Source organism: Bos indicus x Bos taurus, chromosome 2 (assembly GCF_003369695.1).
Source record: "Bos indicus x Bos taurus breed Angus x Brahman F1 hybrid chromosome 2, Bos_hybrid_MaternalHap_v2.0, whole genome shotgun sequence".
NCBI lineage: Eukaryota > Metazoa > Chordata > Mammalia > Artiodactyla > Bovidae > Bos > Bos indicus x Bos taurus.
Genome location: NC_040077.1, coordinates 125,029,237 through 125,045,956, shown reverse-complemented (window position 1 = coordinate 125,045,956; position 16,720 = coordinate 125,029,237). Strand labels below are relative to the sequence as shown.

At 53.5% G+C, this 16,720-nt stretch overlaps 2 protein-coding genes and 1 long non-coding RNA gene across 4 annotated transcripts in view; 2 read left to right on the top strand and 1 right to left on the bottom strand.

The window, feature by feature from the left end:
• SMPDL3B (sphingomyelin phosphodiesterase acid like 3B) overlaps positions 1 to 7,146 on the top strand; it is a 32,187-nt gene extending 25,041 nt beyond the window's left edge. Inside the window, exons 5-8 of the mRNA XM_027518973.1 lie at positions 1,742 to 1,914; positions 3,515 to 3,695; positions 3,779 to 3,912; positions 6,466 to 7,146. Coding sequence (XP_027374774.1) covers positions 1,742 to 1,914; positions 3,515 to 3,695; positions 3,779 to 3,912; positions 6,466 to 6,831 — 854 coding nt within the window. The 3' untranslated portion in view covers positions 6,832 to 7,146. The remainder of the gene's footprint in view (positions 1 to 1,741; positions 1,915 to 3,514; positions 3,696 to 3,778; positions 3,913 to 6,465) is intronic.
• On the bottom strand, positions 3,840 to 7,890 carry LOC113878127. 2 transcript variants are annotated; one of them, XR_003506916.1, is made up of 3 exons: positions 7,801 to 7,890; positions 6,146 to 6,286; positions 3,840 to 3,928 (listed from the first exon to the last, which is right to left on the bottom strand). It is a non-coding gene; the product is annotated as an uncharacterized LOC113878127 (long non-coding RNA). The 2 variants fall into 2 exon arrangements; XR_003506915.1 differs by having other exon boundaries at positions 3,843 to 3,931.
• On the top strand, positions 7,244 to 14,730 carry XKR8 (XK related 8). Its single transcript, XM_027518985.1, has 3 exons — positions 7,244 to 7,964; positions 10,501 to 10,697; positions 13,182 to 14,730. The coding sequence occupies exons 1-3, from the start codon at positions 7,672 to 7,674 to the stop codon at positions 13,919 to 13,921; spliced, it is 1,230 nt and encodes a 409-aa protein (XP_027374786.1). The 5' UTR covers positions 7,244 to 7,671; the 3' UTR covers positions 13,922 to 14,730.
• The last annotated feature ends 1,990 nt before the right edge of the window (positions 14,731 to 16,720 follow it).

Here is a 16,720-nt window from a genome sequence, read left to right as displayed (position 1 = left end):
AATAGGAACTGATTTTATCCCCATTTTACAGATTAGGAGACTGAGGCTTGAATATACTAAGTCACTTGGCCAAGATCACCTAGCTTAGAGGATCAGTGGGAATTCATAATAAGGTACTTTCACAGCCTTGAGAAATTTCACAGAGAAACTATATTGATGATTATTTTTCATGTCTTAGAATTATAGCCATGTTAAAAATGCCAGGGCCAGACCCAGAAGGGATTATGACAGGGATCATAAAAGCATGGGCCTTGGAATCCTCCGTCTCTGTCAGGCATGAATGCTGCCTGTGCACTTGCTAATTGTTCCCGAGACTGGCCCAGAAGGGAATGACATGGGGTAAACACAAGGAGATCTGGACTATGTCAATGTGAAGTGAAGTTGCTCAGTCGTGCCTGACTCTTTGCGACCCCATGGACACCAGGCTCCTCCGCCAGTGGGATTTTCTAGGCAAGAGTACTGGAGTGGGTTGCCATTTCCTTCTCCAGGGATTCTTCCCGACCCAGGGATCGAACCCAGGTCTCCCATTTTAGACAGACGCTTTACCATCTGAGCCACCAGGGAAGTCCAAGTCCATGATATTTAGGAGTATGTAACTGATATTGGAGAAGGAAATGGCACTCCAGTACTCTTGCCTGGAAAATCCCATGGACGGATGGAGGAGCCTGGTAGGCTACAGTCCATGGGGTCACAAAGAGTCGGACACCACTGAGTGACTTCACTTTCTTTCACTTTCAACTGATATGGCATGTGTCTTGAGAAAGATAAGATCTGAGAAAGTCTTGTAGTCTGCAGTTAGGAATAAAAGCTGGACTCAGAGTAGACTCTGCACCTCAGTCCAATAGAGGCTGCAGGTCCCCTGAGCCATTGCACCAGATTTTGTGTTCTGTCTTCATTCTCTTCGCTCCTGGACCATTAGGGCAACAGAGGAGGCCACCTCAGGAGCAGGATCCAGGGCTGATCCCAATGCCCATCTTCTTAACCACGCAGCACTAATGAGAATCAGAAGTGAATATTCCTCGAGCATTTTCTGTGTGCCTGGCACTGCCCTCAGTCCACTGCTAGATTCCTCACAACAGCCCTTGCAGGGGCAGTGACCTTCAGTTCAAGCCAGGTTTCTGAACCTTGCCACTGTTGACATTTGGGGAGGGGTAATTCTTTGCGGGAGAGCTGTCCTGTACATTGTAGGGTGTTCAGCAGCATCGCTGGCCTTTATCCACTAGTTGCAAGTAACATCTCCCATTGTGAAAACCAAAACATCTCCAGACATTGCCAAGTGTCCCCTTGGGGACAAAATCACCAGGTTGAGAATCACTGGTATGGGGGACACAGCATCCCAAGGAGACCTGACCTCCTCTCATTCCTTCCCTCAGTAGCACAGAAACCCATTGATTTAATCCATTGCTCCTGGGGCAGAGAGCTGAGAAGGGCTGACAGTGAATCCAGAGGGATAAACACACCTCCATGTTATTCCCATTCTATGGAGGAGGAAACTGAGGCATCGAGACCTTAAGGAACTTTGCCCAAGTGGCACAGGTAGTAAGGGATAGAACCAGGACTTGAACCCAGGCAGCCTGGCTCCAGAGCCTTTGGTCCTACCCACGATGCTCATCCTGTGGGAAAGAAGGGAAGGGGGGATGCCAAGGAAGGACAAGGTGGGCAAGTGAAGTAACAGGGGACAGAGTGTGTCTGCCTGGAGGCAAGAGACCCCTTCAGATCCCCCATGGCTGTGATGTCCTAGGTGCCTTCTATTCTGAGAAACTGCCGGGGCTGAGCGGGGCTGGGAGAATCGTGGTCCTCAACACCAACCTGTACTACACCAGCAATGAGCAGACGGCCGGCATGGCGGACCCCAGCCAGCAGTTCCAGTGGCTGGACGACGTGCTGACCAATGCATCCCTGGCTGGGGAAATGGTAAGGACTCCCTGCTCCTCTCCTCCCTCCCTGGGGTCTCTTCCTGAACAAGTTCCCCACTTTGGCACAGACACACACCCACTCACTCAAGATGCTCACGACACAGAGGGTCCTTCATCAGCTTGACACCTGAGAGGGCTTTTTCCATCCTCACAACAGCCTCTGAGGCTGGGACCGATTGTGCTGTGAAGTTCCTGGTGGGGCAATGACGGTCTCAAGTCACACAATGAGTGGTGGGGCTGAGATCGCCTGGAGTAGGAAATGGCTCCTCACTCTAGTATTCCTACCTGGAGAATTCAGAGGAGCCTGGCAGGCTACAGTCCATGGGGTCGCAAAGAGTCGGACACACCTGAGAGACTATCATTCACTCGCTGAGACTAGAAGCTCAGTCTCCAGAAGCCAAGTCTGGCTGCAGCCACAGTGTGGGCCAGACCTCAGAGATACGCCTTGCCCTTGGGGGTGCCCATCTAGTCCTCTGTGAGGTGTCTCTCTAGTCTGCTGGGCTGGCAGCCCCCGACGACTGGCATTGTGTCTCATTTGCCTGAGTCCCTGCTCTGGCCAGTGTATCCCGGCAGGATCTCATTGCTGGTGCTTTTGAGTCCTCGCTATACATCAGATAAGTTGCTAAGTGCTTTATATGGATATATGAACTCTCAAAACCGCACCAGTTAGGTAGCCCTCCTGATGAGAAAACTGAAGCTCAGAGAGGTGACACGCATCTGGTATTCAGCGATGGTTTCTCTCCAAAGCTCACATTCTTCACTGCCCTCCTTACCAGCCACCACTGCCCCACCCCGCCATTCCACCTCTCGCAGTGGGGGCCAAGGGCCCAGGCACTGTCATTACAGCTGAGTGACTCAATGAACGTAAGATGTGAACACACATTACTGCTACACAGCAGAGGTTATAAACCATGTAAGGAAGCTTTGGTTACAGCGTGTGAGCTCTCCAACAGAAGATTCATCTGAAGGATCAGAAAGATTTCATGAGAAGGGTTTTGAAGCATGGGCAGGATTTACAGAGGGCTTCCCAGATGGCTCCTGGAGAAGGAAATGGCAACCCACTCCAGTATTCTGCCCTGGAGAATTCCATGGACCGTATAGTCCATGGGATTGCAAAGAATCAGACATGACTGAGCAACTTTCACTTTCGCTTTCCCAGATGGCTCAATGGTAAAGAATCTGCCTGCCAGTGCAGGAGACATGGGTTCGATCCCTGGGTCGGGAAGGTCCCCTAAAGGAGGAAATAGCAACCCACTCCAGTATTCTTGCCTGGGCAATCCCACGGACAAAGGAGTCTGGCGGACTACACAGTCTATGGGGTCACAAAGAGCTGGACACAACTGAGCGACTAAACAGTAAAGTCAGAATTTACAGAAGTGAACAGAAGAATGGTGGTCTGGGTGGCAGGCATAGTATGGGCAAATGCAGCACCTTCATTGCTGAGTACAGAGAGATGCCAGAATCACCTGGGAGAGGGAAGGGGGAGGGGGTCCCTTGGAGCCTGTTGCTTGCTTTTGGGGAGATGGGTAGACTGTGAGAGGTGGAGAGGAGTTGGGGAAAGCAGCTCTGAACCCCCGCTGGGTACCCCTTCTTCATAGGTGTACATCATTGGCCACGTGCCCCCGGGCTTCTTTGAGAAGACACGGAACAAAGCGTGGTTCCGAGAGGGCTTCAACGAGGCGTACCTGAAGGTGGTCCAGAGGCATCATCGAGTCATCGCAGGGCAGTTCTTCGGGCACCACCACACCGACAGCTTTCGGATGTTCTATGATGGGGCAGGTACCCACCCTGGAAGGCAACGGCCAGCCCACTTCCCTCCCTCTGTCATCAAACTCTCAGCCCCACTGTCTCTTTCCTGGAAGGTACCCCCATCAGTGTCATGTTCCTTACACCTGGGGTCACCCCGTGGAAAACCACGTTACCTGGAGTGATCAACGGAGCCAACAATCCAGGCATCCGGGTGTTTGAGTACGACCGAGCTACGCTGAGCCTGCAGGTCAGGAGCCTTGGGTCTGCTGGGGCCAGAGAAGGTGGGGGAGGGACCTAAATGGATCACCACCTTCCCCAGCTAATTCACCAGAGCCTCAGGAAGGGCAAGTTACTTCCACCCTTTGAGAGCTCAGCATTAGAACCCTGGAGCTACCTCCAAATCCTGCTACCAGGTCAGATCAATTCTCCCCCAAATCTCCCTTTGCCCCAGTCCTTGTCAGGGCCTCCTATTTGGTCTCCCTGCCTCCCGCCCAGCCCCGCTGGAGCTCATCTGGTACAGCAGAGCAGAAGGGATTAATCTTTCTTAAGCACTCTTGTCTCTCTCCTGCTCAAAAACCTTCAGTGGCTCCCCAGTGCCCCCCAGACAAGTCGGATCTCTTTGGCCTGGCGGTCACAGTCTCTTACAGTGTGACCGCAGGCCCGCTGCCCATGTCTTCTCTACACCGGCTGGGTTGCAGCCAAGCAGGCCCCTACTCATCGAGCAATCCCCCACCTCCTGGGATGTGCTGGTGACTACAGAAATGACAAAGGAGTACGATCCCTTAATGTAGGCAACAAAATGTGTTAAGCACCTGCCATGTGCCAGGCCCTGTGCTAAGCTCAGGAGACACAGACGTGAACAAAAGTCACCGCTCTCCCAGAGCCAACATCCTTACCGGAGTGAGACAGGCAATAAACAAACACAGTAAAGTTAAGTGCGGCATGAAATCAGTGCTAAGGAGAAAAGAGAAGAGGGTGAGGAGGCAGTGGGTGACAGTTACGGGGCACGTGCATATGTGTGTGGTGTCAGATAGATGGGGTGAGGAAGTGTCACTGATAGGATGACATCTGAACTCCGAGTTAAGTCAGGGAGTGAGCCATGTGAATGTCTGCGGAATGAGGAGGAAGGCACGAACTGGGTGTGTTGGGTGGGGAGGGGCAAGTAGGCCTGCGGGGTCACAGTGGAAATCATGTCACATAGGCTGTAAGACTGGAATTTTTAAAAAAAAATCACTGTTCTGCTGGGTGAAGAACAGGCTGTAGGGGGCAAGGGTGGAAACGGGGGGATCAGTGAGGAGGCGACTACAACCACTGAGAGGTGACAGTGGTATGAGCCAGGGTGGCTGCAGCAGCTCATGAGGAGAGCTAGATCCTGGATAGATTTATTTTTCAAAGCATTAATTTTATTATTTGGCTACGTCAGGTCCTAGTTGTGGCATGCAGGATCTCTAGTTGGGGCATGGAAGAAACTCTCAGCTGCAGCATGTAGGATCCCCCGTCCCTGGGATTCTCCAGGCAAGAACACTGGAGTGGGTTGCCATTTCCTTCTCCAGTGCATGCAAGTGAAAAGTGAAAGTGAAATCGCTCAGTCCTGTCCGACTCTAGCGACCCCATGGACTGCAGCCCACCAGGCTCCTCCGTCCGTGGGATTTTCCAGGCAAAAGTACTGGAGTCGGGTGCCACTGCTTTCTCCGAGGGATTGAACCCAGGGACCCTCAATTGGGAGCACGGAGTGTTAGCCACTGGACCACCAAGGAAGTCCTGGGTATATTTTGAAGGCAGAGTGGACAGGATTTGCTGGTGGACTGGATGAGGGGTGGAAGAGAAAGTGAGGCGGCAACGAGGGCTCCAAGGCTTTGAACAGAGCACCTAAAAGAAAGAGGTTGCCATTTACTGAAACGGGGTCACTGCGGGAGGAGCAGGTTTTGGAGGGAAGATCAGAACCCTGGCTTTCCTGTTAACTTTGGGATGTCTATATGGCATCCAAGTGAAAATGCCAAGGGAGGAGGCAGCTGAATGTTCAAGTTGGAGTTCCAGAAAGAGGTGGGTGCAGAGACTTAACCTCAGTGTTGAGAAAGGCTATTTAAAACCAGGGACTGCCTGAGATACTAGGTCCTTGACTCTAGAGTAGAAGCAGGCTGAGGATTTTTAAGAGTATGGTCTGTTGTCCACATGGGCACTTGGCCCGAAGGTGGGTGTGAAATGAAATAATGTAGATGCCTAGCAGAAAGTTGCCATCCATACATGGCAGCCCCTCTTACCCAACCTCTGCTGACTTGAAGCAGATCCTCAAACTTAGGTGGAAAGTATTGGACAGATAAGCCTTCCACATTCTAGTCCAGAAAATGCACCTGAGTTCTAGATGTCTTGGGTGGATCCCAAGCCCCCATCAAAACACAATTCTATAACCTCTCTCAGCCAGGCATTCCATTCCTCTACTTTTCGATTTCATTTTATCCGTTCTTTTTGCAAATACTTACTGAGAATCTTCTGTGCACCCGGGAACTTGCTTGAACAGAAAATACACAAGCCATGGAGTAAACAACCTGGGTTCCAATCCTGCTCAGGCACCTGTGAGACTGGCCAAATGAATTAACCTCTTTAGGACTCAGTTTCCTCATCTGTGAAATGGGAATGATAATGCAGTTACCTCAGGAGTTTGGACCAGCTGATGTCTGCCAAGCATACTAAGAGTGGTCCTGATTACAGCTGTTAGAATCCGGGATCAAATGCAAGGTGGAGGGTTGGGGGCGGAAGTGGACAGCTGCTCACGGCCCGCCCGCCTCGCGCTCCCCTGCAGGACATGGTGACCTACTTCTTGAACCTGAGCCAGGTGAACGCGCTGGGGGCGCCACGCTGGGAGCTCGAGTACCGGGTGACCGAGGCCTACGGGGTGCCGGACGCAGGCGCCCGCTCCATGCACGCGGCGCTGGGCCGCATCGCTAGCGACCAGGGCGCGCTACAGCGCTACTACGTCTACAACTCAGTCAGTTACGACACGCGGGCCTGCGACGAGGCGTGCCGCGCCGAACACGTGTGCGCACTGCGCGAGGTGGCCTTCGACGGGTACGCCGTCTGCCTGCGCGCCCCCGGCGTCGCGCCCGCGCCCCGCCTCGCGCTCCTGCCCGCCGCGCTACTGGGCCTGCGCGCGCTGCTCGTGTCCTGACCTTGGGGGACCAACGGCCTACGCGCTTGGTAAAATGGAGGCAGCATCACCCCTGAGAGCTGGACTCTCCCACCCTTTCCCCTCCCCGCGACAGCAGAATGAACTGGGACTGGGCAGATGATCAGGAAATGAAGCCCCGAAGGTCCCATCAGGAGCACATTTCTTTCACGTTTCATGTTTTATCCAAAACACTCTGCTCGTCATGCATGTTATTAATTTATAAATCATGTTTATAAAAGTAACTCCCTTGCCCTGTTATTGAACGTCCTCCCCTCCTCCTATTCGGATAATCCGAGTAAAATGAGATGCCAGGAAGATGCGCCTGGTGGACCCAGTGCCCTCGGTCTCCCCTGGCACATGGCCTGGCCTCGAGGTATCCAGTCAGGGATCGGATCGGGCTTTGGGGTTTGGTTTTGCAGCAGTGCGGACGTGAGACAAGGCAGTTCTAACCGGGGCGCTCATCTGCGGGCCATATTCTCCTCCTTGGGCCTCCAGGATAAAACAAGCCTGCTACACTGCACCTCGGACGGTGCGTCTTCGGGTTCTCGCGGCCCTCTGGGCTCAGCTAGGCTTGGAGGGGGCGGGGGCGGGGAACCCCTAGGCAGGCTGCCGGGCCAGAAAGCATTGAGACCGCGGGCGCCCCAACCGCGGGGTCTGCGGGCCTCGCCCCTCCCCGGACGGGGCGGGACAGGGAAGTCCCGCCTAGCGGTCTGGTCCTGGGCGGCTCCGAGGGCTGTGCACGCCTCCTTCCTGCCACTGCGCCTCTGGGCCGGTTGCGACCCTGGGCCGGGAGGGCGGGCCTGAGCCCAGAAGAGTAGAGGGGGGAGAGGCTCGCGGGTCATGCCCTGGTCGCCCCGCGCCGTGCTCTTAAGGGACCTGGTCCTTGGAATATTGGGCACCCTCGCCTTCCTGATCGACCTGGGCGCCGATTTGTGGGCCGCGAGCCAGTATGTGCTCAGCGGTCGCTACCTGTGGGCCGCGCTGGTGCTGGCGCTGTTAGGCCTCGCCTCGGTCGCGCTGCAGCTCTTCAGCTGGATCTGGCTGCACTCCGACGTCTCCAGCCCGCTGGCACCGAAGCCCCCTGGCCGGCACCTGGCGCTGTTGCATCTCCTCCAGCTGGGTTACCTGTACAGGTGAGCGCCCCGCCCCTGGGGAGCGAGAGGGGGGAACGGAGGTCACGTCACGTCCTGCTGCTGGGCTGACTCTAGGACACGGGGGCGCGGAGGGGAGAGGACTGCGACCCAGGAGTGGAAGGAAGCTAAGCACCTCCTAGTTTAGAGGGCGCCCCTCCCACCAGTTGAACTCCTGACCCTTGATGGAGGAAAATTCCGGCTGACGGCCCTCAGAGCTCATCACTCGAGCTTCCTGGCACAAGTGAAGAAACGGGGACCTAGAGAGGAAACTGAGGCACACGACTTGGGAGTCAGGCCCTTTGGGATCCACTCCTGGCTTTACCATCTGTGGCCTCCTTCCAGGCTTTTTCAGAGCCTCAGTTCCCTCCTCTGTTAAAAGGAGGTTGTCATCCGGAGGTGGGCGTGGCGGGCAAACCCGTTGTGAAGGGCGCAGCGCCTGGCCAGGGCGGACTCTGCTCTAAGGGCAACGGAACCCAGCAGTTCTTTTTAGCTGTAGTCGGAGCCTTGGGCAAGTCACTTGACCCCCCTCCAGATCTGTTTACTCAGTGTTCCAGAGGCTCCCAGTGTAAGGATTGAATGGAATGAGACCTGTGAATTGCCCCCGTGCAGGTTGAGCAGCAGCTTTTTCAGCTCGCTTCATGATCAGCTAGCTGGGTCACCTAGCAGTTTGAGCAGCCCTGACCTCCAGAGAAGCACTTGGTCTCGCCTTATCTTCCCCAGCTGCCTTCTCCATGAGCACTTGCTCCCCACCCCACCCCCTCACCCCTAGGACCAAGCAAGAGGGCAGAGATGGGGTCTGACTCATGTATGTTCCTGGAGCCAAACAGGGCTGGCCGCAGGGGTTGTGGGGGTGGGGGGAGCCTACAAAATCTGTGTGTGGGCTGTGCTGCTTTTCAGAAGTGGCAGGACCATCAGGAGATGGGGAAAGTGAAACGAAGGGGTCAGAGTCATGCGACAAAGTCAGGATGTCCAGATCTTGCCTTGAGTCTCCAGGACTGGGCGAGAGGAGCTTTGAATGTTGCAGTTTCGCCTGAGGGACTGGCCAGGCATCGGATGAACACGAAGGGGCACAGATATTACAGTCCTGGCAGCCTGCAATGAGCCCTGAATCGATAACTGCATCATGTATCTTCTATTTTTGCTGAGCACGGGTCGGACAGACTATTGAGCTTTGCTTGAGAAAACAGGGTCTCTGTTCTAGCCTGTGACTAGGCCGAGGCCCCTGCCGGGGCACTGGGGAACAACCCCCAACCTGGGTGTGCCTGTCTGTTCTCTTAGCATGTTGTCAAGACCATCCAGGGGAAGCGAGGGTAAATGTCTAATGAATGAATTAGAAATGAGTGAGTGGGTTCGCCTTCCAAGAGCCAAGTGAGATCAGTTCTGGGCAGGCGAGATCCTGGTGCATCCTCCACCTCCCTCAGGCCAACGGGCCACTCAGGTCCGTCTGTCCAACCTCTGGACCCTCTCTCTCATTTAAAAAACTTTTATTTATTTCTGGCTGTGCTGGGCCTTCCTTGCTGTGTGGGTTTTCTCTGGTTGCAGCCAGCAGGGGCTGCTCTCCGTTGCGGTGCACAGTCTTCTCATTGCGGTGGCTTCTCTTGTGGAGCACGGGCTCTAGGCAGACAGGCTTCAGTAGTTGCAGGGCGTGGGCTTAGTTGCCCCAAGGCATGTGGCAGCTTCCCTGGGACCACGGATCGAACCTGTATCCCCTGCATTGGCAGGCGGATTCTTAGCCACTGGACCACGAGGGAAGACCTCTCTGGACCCTCTTAACTCCGCCCTGTCTCTGCTCCCATCACTCTGGACAGGCCTCTCCAATGGATCCCTGTGTGCTCTTTCTATAGCACAGTAGGACTTGTCTCATCTGTGCTCAGAAGCTCTCCATGGCTCCCCTTTCCCACAGGATCCTAAGAAATTCTTCAGTTCAGTTCAATTCAGTCACTCAGTCGTGTCTGACTCTTTGCAACCCCATGAATCGCAGCACGCCAGGCCTCCCTGTCCATCACCAACTCCCGGAGTTCACTCAGACTCACGTCCATCGAGTCAGTGATGCCATCCAGCCATCTCATCCTCTGTTGTCCCCTTCTCCTCCTGCCCCCAACCCCCCCAGCATCAGGGCCTTTTCCAATGAGAAATTCTTAGGCTTGCTGAAATTTGAGAATGATCACTTTAGGCACTTTCATGGTACATCTTTCAACTTCAGACAGCTTGGAGTCCAAATCCTGTTTCCACTGCTCATTCGCTCTTTGGTCCTGTTTCCCCCATCTGTAAAATGGGGATGTTGTAAAGGAGGAAATGAGACAAGGTTAGTGATGAGCTTGGAATGGTGGCTACTGTAGGAGCAGGAGCAGTAATCTATCCCCATTTCACAGATGAAGAAACAAGTTCAGTGAGGTTAAGTCGCTTGCCCAAGGTCTCATTGTGTGTACGTGACAAGCCAGGATTGGAGGCTGTCTGCATCTGTTCAGTGGGGAGGGAAGGAAGAATGCCACTGGATGCTAACTGGGGCCCTTGGGGCATCGCGTGTGCTGCCTAGGTGTGTGCAGGGGCTGCAGCAGGGGCTGCTGGTGTGGCGGCAGGAGGCCCCCTCTGAGTTCGACCTGGCCTACGCCGACTTCCTCTCCCTGGACATCAGCATGCTGCGACTCTTCGAGACCTTCCTGGAGACGACGCCGCAGCTCACCCTGGTGCTGGCCATCATACTGCAGAGCGGCAGCGCTGAGTACTACCAGTGTAAGTGTCGGGCCCAAGGCCAGCCACCCCTGCCCACCACTCCCCCACACCCCTCCGCACCTTCACGCCTTGGGAAAGTTGCCCACAAACGTCAGAAAGGTTTTCTGTTTTTCATAAAGGCTGTTTAGGAAATAGGGGAATCGTCCTTTAGCGAGGCAGGTCTGGGTTCCAATCCAAAGTCATGCTCCAGCCTTGAGTTTGGACAAAGAGGACTCTATCTCTCTGAGCTATTGTTCTCATCTGTAAAATGGACATAGTCGATGATCCTTCCTCATAAGGTGAATGAAAAGTTTTTAAGTGAAGTGATGCATAGAAGGCCTAGTGCCTGATAATTCTACAGTATAATTTTTACTAGTTTGAACATAACAGATAATGTATGCTGGGTGTCTAATGTCTAATAAGGAATCAGTTAATCAACAGAGAAATTATTGAGCACCTTTGTACACTTAAGTCTCTATGGAGCACCTCCATACAGGCCTGTCTGCGTTAGGGACACCACAGTGGAGAAGCAGACAGACACGGCCCCTGGCCTGCCAGGACCACAGACTGTAAAGCGTGCAGTTACAGTAAAGCCAGTGGAGCGATCTAAGAAGGAAGAAAGCGGGTGGCTTCATAAACCACGGGAGAGGTTTGTGCAATGAGCAGCTTTGAGGGGTTTTTAGGGAAGTGAGTTGCCCAAGGTCACATGCCAGCTGGCCGTCAAGTTAGGACTCCCGTGCACATCTGATTCAGGATCTCCACTTTCCCGTCTCTACCCTCGCACACCTGCTGCCGTACATGGCACAGCCTCCCGAGGAACCAGTCCCAGCTCTGCCACACTCGCTGTGGGACTTGGAGAGTCTTTTCCTCTCTGGCCTCAGTTTCCACGGTCGTACAAGTTGGCGAGTTGGACTCCATCTTCAAGGGTCCTTTCCATTTGCTCATCTGGTTCTGCAATATTAATTGGGGAAAAACAAAACAGCAGCAGCAGCTGCCACGATTGAGCCCCTGCTGTTGGTCCGCACGGGTGCAAAGTGCTACGTCATCGTTACATTCATAGCGCCCTCTATCTCCATTTTACACGCGAGGAAAGGGGCTGAGGTGCCGGGATTCTCCCTGGGACACACAGCACTCATTGGGCGCATACCGTCAGCCCTCTCTGTGGATTCTGCTCCCGCAGATTCAGAGGGCCAACCCCATTACCCCATTTTATATTAGGGACTTGAGCGCCTGTGGACTTGGGGAACCAATCCCCTGTGGATTCTGAGGGATGACTGTGTTTTTGTCTATTTGAGGCCAGTGGGTATCCAGGACCAGGGCTACGTGGAGACCATCTGCCCTGTGTGTATGGACCGGTGGGGATGGGAAACTGAGGGAAGAAGTGGACTTTCCCAACTTTTGTTCAGCAAACATTTCTTCAGCTGCTGCTATATGCCAGCTACTAGGCTGCTGAGGGATCCCCGGGGGGCAAAATCTGTTTTCTACCCTGAAGGAGCTCAGAGATAAGGAAATAAGACTCCAGACAGAGGTGGGGTGTTATAGGACCTTCACGGTGGGTGGGGTGGTGTCAGGATGGGTGACTCTAGGGGATAGTCAAGCCAGAACTTGCAGGGTAAGGAGGAGTAGGCCAGAGGAAACAGGGAGTGGGTCTCTCTAATAAGCAAGGGCGCAGCTTGTCAGGTCAGAGAATGTGGCACGTGGGGCAGCTGGAGGAACATCAGGCTGGCAGAGACCCTGAGGGTGGGGTAGTTAGAGAGGCCACAGAGCTGATTCCAGGCTGGGAGTGGGTTCCCGACCCACAGCAGGTTCCCAGAGAACATCTGTTGACCGAATGGGGTAGGAAGGCGGGCAGGGAGGAAGCTGTCTAGAGATGCTTCCAGCCCTCCTTGGAGGGCCTGGTGCTTCTAGTCTAGGATGGGCAACCAGGAGGTGGGAGGCGGATGTCTTGGAAAATCAAAACTGGAAGCCTGGTCCGAGGGTGGAAGGGAGACGGGTAGGGGCTGTTCCAGCCGCGTAGCGGGGACATCCCTTCTGGCCCCCAGGAGGTGGCTTCAGCTAGAGGCTTTGTCGTCACCCTGTGGGATTTCCTGCTTCCCTTTCTGAGGTTAAGAAAAGGGGAACTGGACTACTGGGGTTCTGATTCAAGAAAGGCATGGACTCTTTAAGGAAAGGAAGGATTTCAGAATGTGCTCGGGGTGGGGCCAAGGCCCAGGGGGTACCCGATGCTGGGCGACGGGTGCTGATGAGAGTGTTAAGTCACAAAGTCTCACCCTTGAAAAATGTAACAGGGGTAGCACTTGAAAGGTTTGTGGTGAAGGACAGACTCCATGTGGATGGGAGCTCTGGTAGGGTTGTGTGAACTTACTGTGCTCCAGCTGTACTTTTCAACAAACTGGGAGCTCTAATACCCACTGCAGCATGGCTACAAGGCCTCCGCAGTGCCCACCACCTCGGGGGACGCCTGCAGGCTGCCCGCAGGGCTCACCTGTCTGCTCTTCTTCCCAGGGGTCAGCATCTGTACGTCCTTCGTGGGTATCTCGTGGGCGCTGCTCGACTACCACCGGGCCCTGCGCACCTGCCTCCCCGCCAAGCTTCTCCTGGGACCGGGCGCCTCCGTGATCTACTTCCTGTGGAACCTGCTGCTGCTGTGGCCCCGGGTGCTGGTCGTGGCCCTCTTCTCAGCCCTCTTCCCCCGCTACGTGGCCCTGCACTTCTTGGGCCTGTGGCTGGTGTTCCTCTTCTGGGTCTGGCTGCAGGGCACGGACTTTATGCCAGGTCCCCACTCTGAGTGGCTGTACCGGGCGACCGTGGCCACCATCCTGTATTTCTCCTGGTTCAACGTGGCTGAGGGCCACACCCGAGGCCGCGCCACCATCCACCTGGTGTTCCTGCTGAACGACAGCCTTCTCCTGGTGGTGGCCTGGGCGACTCAGAGCGCCTGGCTGCCCAGCGGGCGCCTGCTGCAGAGCCTGCTGCCTGCGGCTGGCGTCTGCTTCCTTCTGGGGCTGGCTCTGCGGCTGGCCTACTACTGCTGGCTGCACCCTAGCCGCCGCTGGGAGCCTGACCAGGTGGACGGGACCTGGGGTCTCCACTCCCTTGAGGAGCGTCAGCTCCTGCAGAACAGACGCATGGCCCACCTGGCTAAGAACTTTTTCCCCAAGGCGAGGGATGAAGCTGTTTTGCCATGGAAGGGAGAGATGAATGGTATCCTTAAGGCAGGGTCAGACCCAGCCAGGGAGACTTGAGGCCAGATGGAATCAGTTGGTAGAATGAAGATAAGCTACTAATGCTGCTATGGGCCTTGACTCACTCAATGAGCCCTTGATGCCTGATCTGTGCCAGGTACTGGAAACCAGAGTTAAGACAGAGGTCTGCCATCAAGGAGGAGAACTAGATGAGAAGGGCTGGGCCCTGCTGGGTCGAGGGCCCCAGTTATGTATGAAACACTTTGGGAAGAAAGAAGAGACCCTCCACTGCACTCTTCCCCCACCCACATAGACCAAAGCATCCCAGTGTTGGCATTTCTGCCACCTTGGCTACCTTTCAGACGTGGAGGTGCTGTTTCACCCTTGGTTGCCCTGCCCAGGGCTGAAAGGCCCCAGAACCTCCAGGATGTATTTGGAATTGTTCCTCTCCAGTCATTCAGTTCATTCAGCAGATGTTTACCAAAGGCCTTTTACGCGCCAGGAGCATCATTCTGTTCTTCGCAGATCAGCTGCCATTCGTTTCAGCCCCTAACCCTCTCCAGCTTCCCCAGAGCAGGCTTTCATGCTAGAAGCCAGGGATGCCCAGCTGCCTGGAGTGCAGCTGGCCTAGCCTCTGCCCCCCGCTCTCAAGGGGCAACCTTTCAGCCAAGTGCCTTGTGAACCTGTGGTCTGGGCCATGGCTCAGCCTGTTGAGTATTTTTTTATACTTCAGGCGGTGTTATTTTCTACCTCAGAGTCTGTGCGGGAGGAAGAGGTGTGTGTTTCTATGTCTCTATGAGAGACACATGTATGTTGTTTTGGTTGAACAGTGTTATTAGATTATTATTAAAACCTCATGGTATCTTCCAGCCTAATTGTGTCATTGAATCTACTGCCAAGTTCAAAGCTGCCTGGAAAAAAGGGGTCAGGGACACACAATCCACCGCTCAAAGATGGTAAAGCCCCTGGGGCCAGAGAGGAGGGCTGGCTGAGCTAAGACCTCTCCACCTTGTCTTCTGAGCATCAAGAGCTGGTGAGCCAGTGTAGGGATGACCATTCAGGTGAGCATCAGAACGCAGATCTGTGTGCTCTTAATCAGCTCTGCTGGGCCTGGAGGAGTAGCCACAACACTTGGTACCAGGAAGTGAATACAGGAGCGCAGATGAAGAAAGACCTTTTTGCTGGGAGCTCAGTGGGAGTGTGGTAGTGATGAAAGGGGATGTGGATATGGGCTATGGTGTCGGGGAGGTGGAACTTTTTGCTGTTCTGGGAGGTCTGTGGTTTGGAGAAACAAGGAGTAGGAAAAGGGTGCTGGAGACAGAAGGAAAGGTTCATCACACTGGGAGGGGACCTAGGAGAGTCTATTATTCATTCATCTGGTGGAGACACAATAAACAGTGTATCAGTGTTAAGTGCTAAAGAAAAAAAAGGTAGGGGAAGTATGTGTGTTAGGGGTGGGAGTTATTGATATAATTTTATATAGAATGGCTGGGAAGGCCTCCCTGAGAAACTGATGAGCCCTAAGGGAGAAGACTCTTAAGAGTCCCTTGGACTGCAAGGAGATCCAACCAGTCCATTCTGAAGAAGATCAGCCCTGGGATTTCTTTGGAAGAAATGATGCTAAAGCTGAAACTCCAGTACTTTGGCCACCTCATGCGAAGAGTTGACTCATTGGAAAAGACTCTGATGCTGGGAGGGATTGGGGACAGGAGCAAGAGGGGACGACAGAGGATGAGATGGCTGGATGGCATCACTGACTCGATGGACATGATTCTGAGTGAACTCCAGGAGTTGGTGATGGACAGGGAGGCCTGGCATGCTGTGATTCATGGGGTTGCAAAGAGTCGGACACGACTGAGCAACTGAACTGAACTGAAAGGAGGTGAGGGTGCACATGTGCTTTATCCTGGATGCCAAGTCAGCAGTGCCTGGATGAAGGAGGGCTTGTAGCAGTCATGTTGGTCTGGGGCCAAGGCGGACGGAGATGAGGGCTGGGTGCAGAGAGGCTCTGGGAAGATGATGCTGGTGCTTTTTACACACACAGAATGGTAGAGGCAGAAAGCATCTCCAGGATCACATAGTTCAATGATTTCCAGACATTTGAATTTCATGAACCAGTAAAATGGCCAACATGTTTGCCAAGTTAATTTTAATAAAAAAGGGTAGTAAGAACTTCTCTGGTGGTCCTGTGGCTGACTCCGTGCTCCCAAAGCAGAGGGCCTGCCTGGGTTCAATCTGTGGTCAGGGAACTAGACCCCATATGCTGCAACTAAGAGTTTACATGCCGCAATGAAAACTGAAGATCCCTCATGCCGCAACTAAGACCTGGCACAGCCAAATAATAAAATATTTAAAAAATACTATGCATGTATTATTTATATATATATATATATATATATAAAAGGGCAGTAAAAACTACCATCATCTATTATCTATATTACCTTATGAAAGGATATAACTTCAAAAAAAGACCATTCTTTTAATTGAATATATTTAAACACACACACAAAAGCAAAATTGCTTTTCTTCTCAATTCAGAGGGAATATCAAGGTGAGACCTCAAGAGGGCAGGCCTGACCTTTAGAAATTCCTGGTTTAAGTGGCCAACCTAGCCGCAAACATGAGGTTCTTAAGGAGTCCACTCAAACGAATACTTGCTATCAATTATACTTCAGTAAAATAGAAATACTTGCTTCATTTACTTTTCTCTACTTCTTCCTGTGATATGTGGAAAAGACTAGGCTCAGGGGAGATCATCTCGGCTAAGCTCTCATCTGCATAGACTCCCTTTAGATGAAACTGTCAAATGAGGCTAATAGGTCTGTAGCTTAAAAAGCTGTGGAATCGAGTGGTTTCATT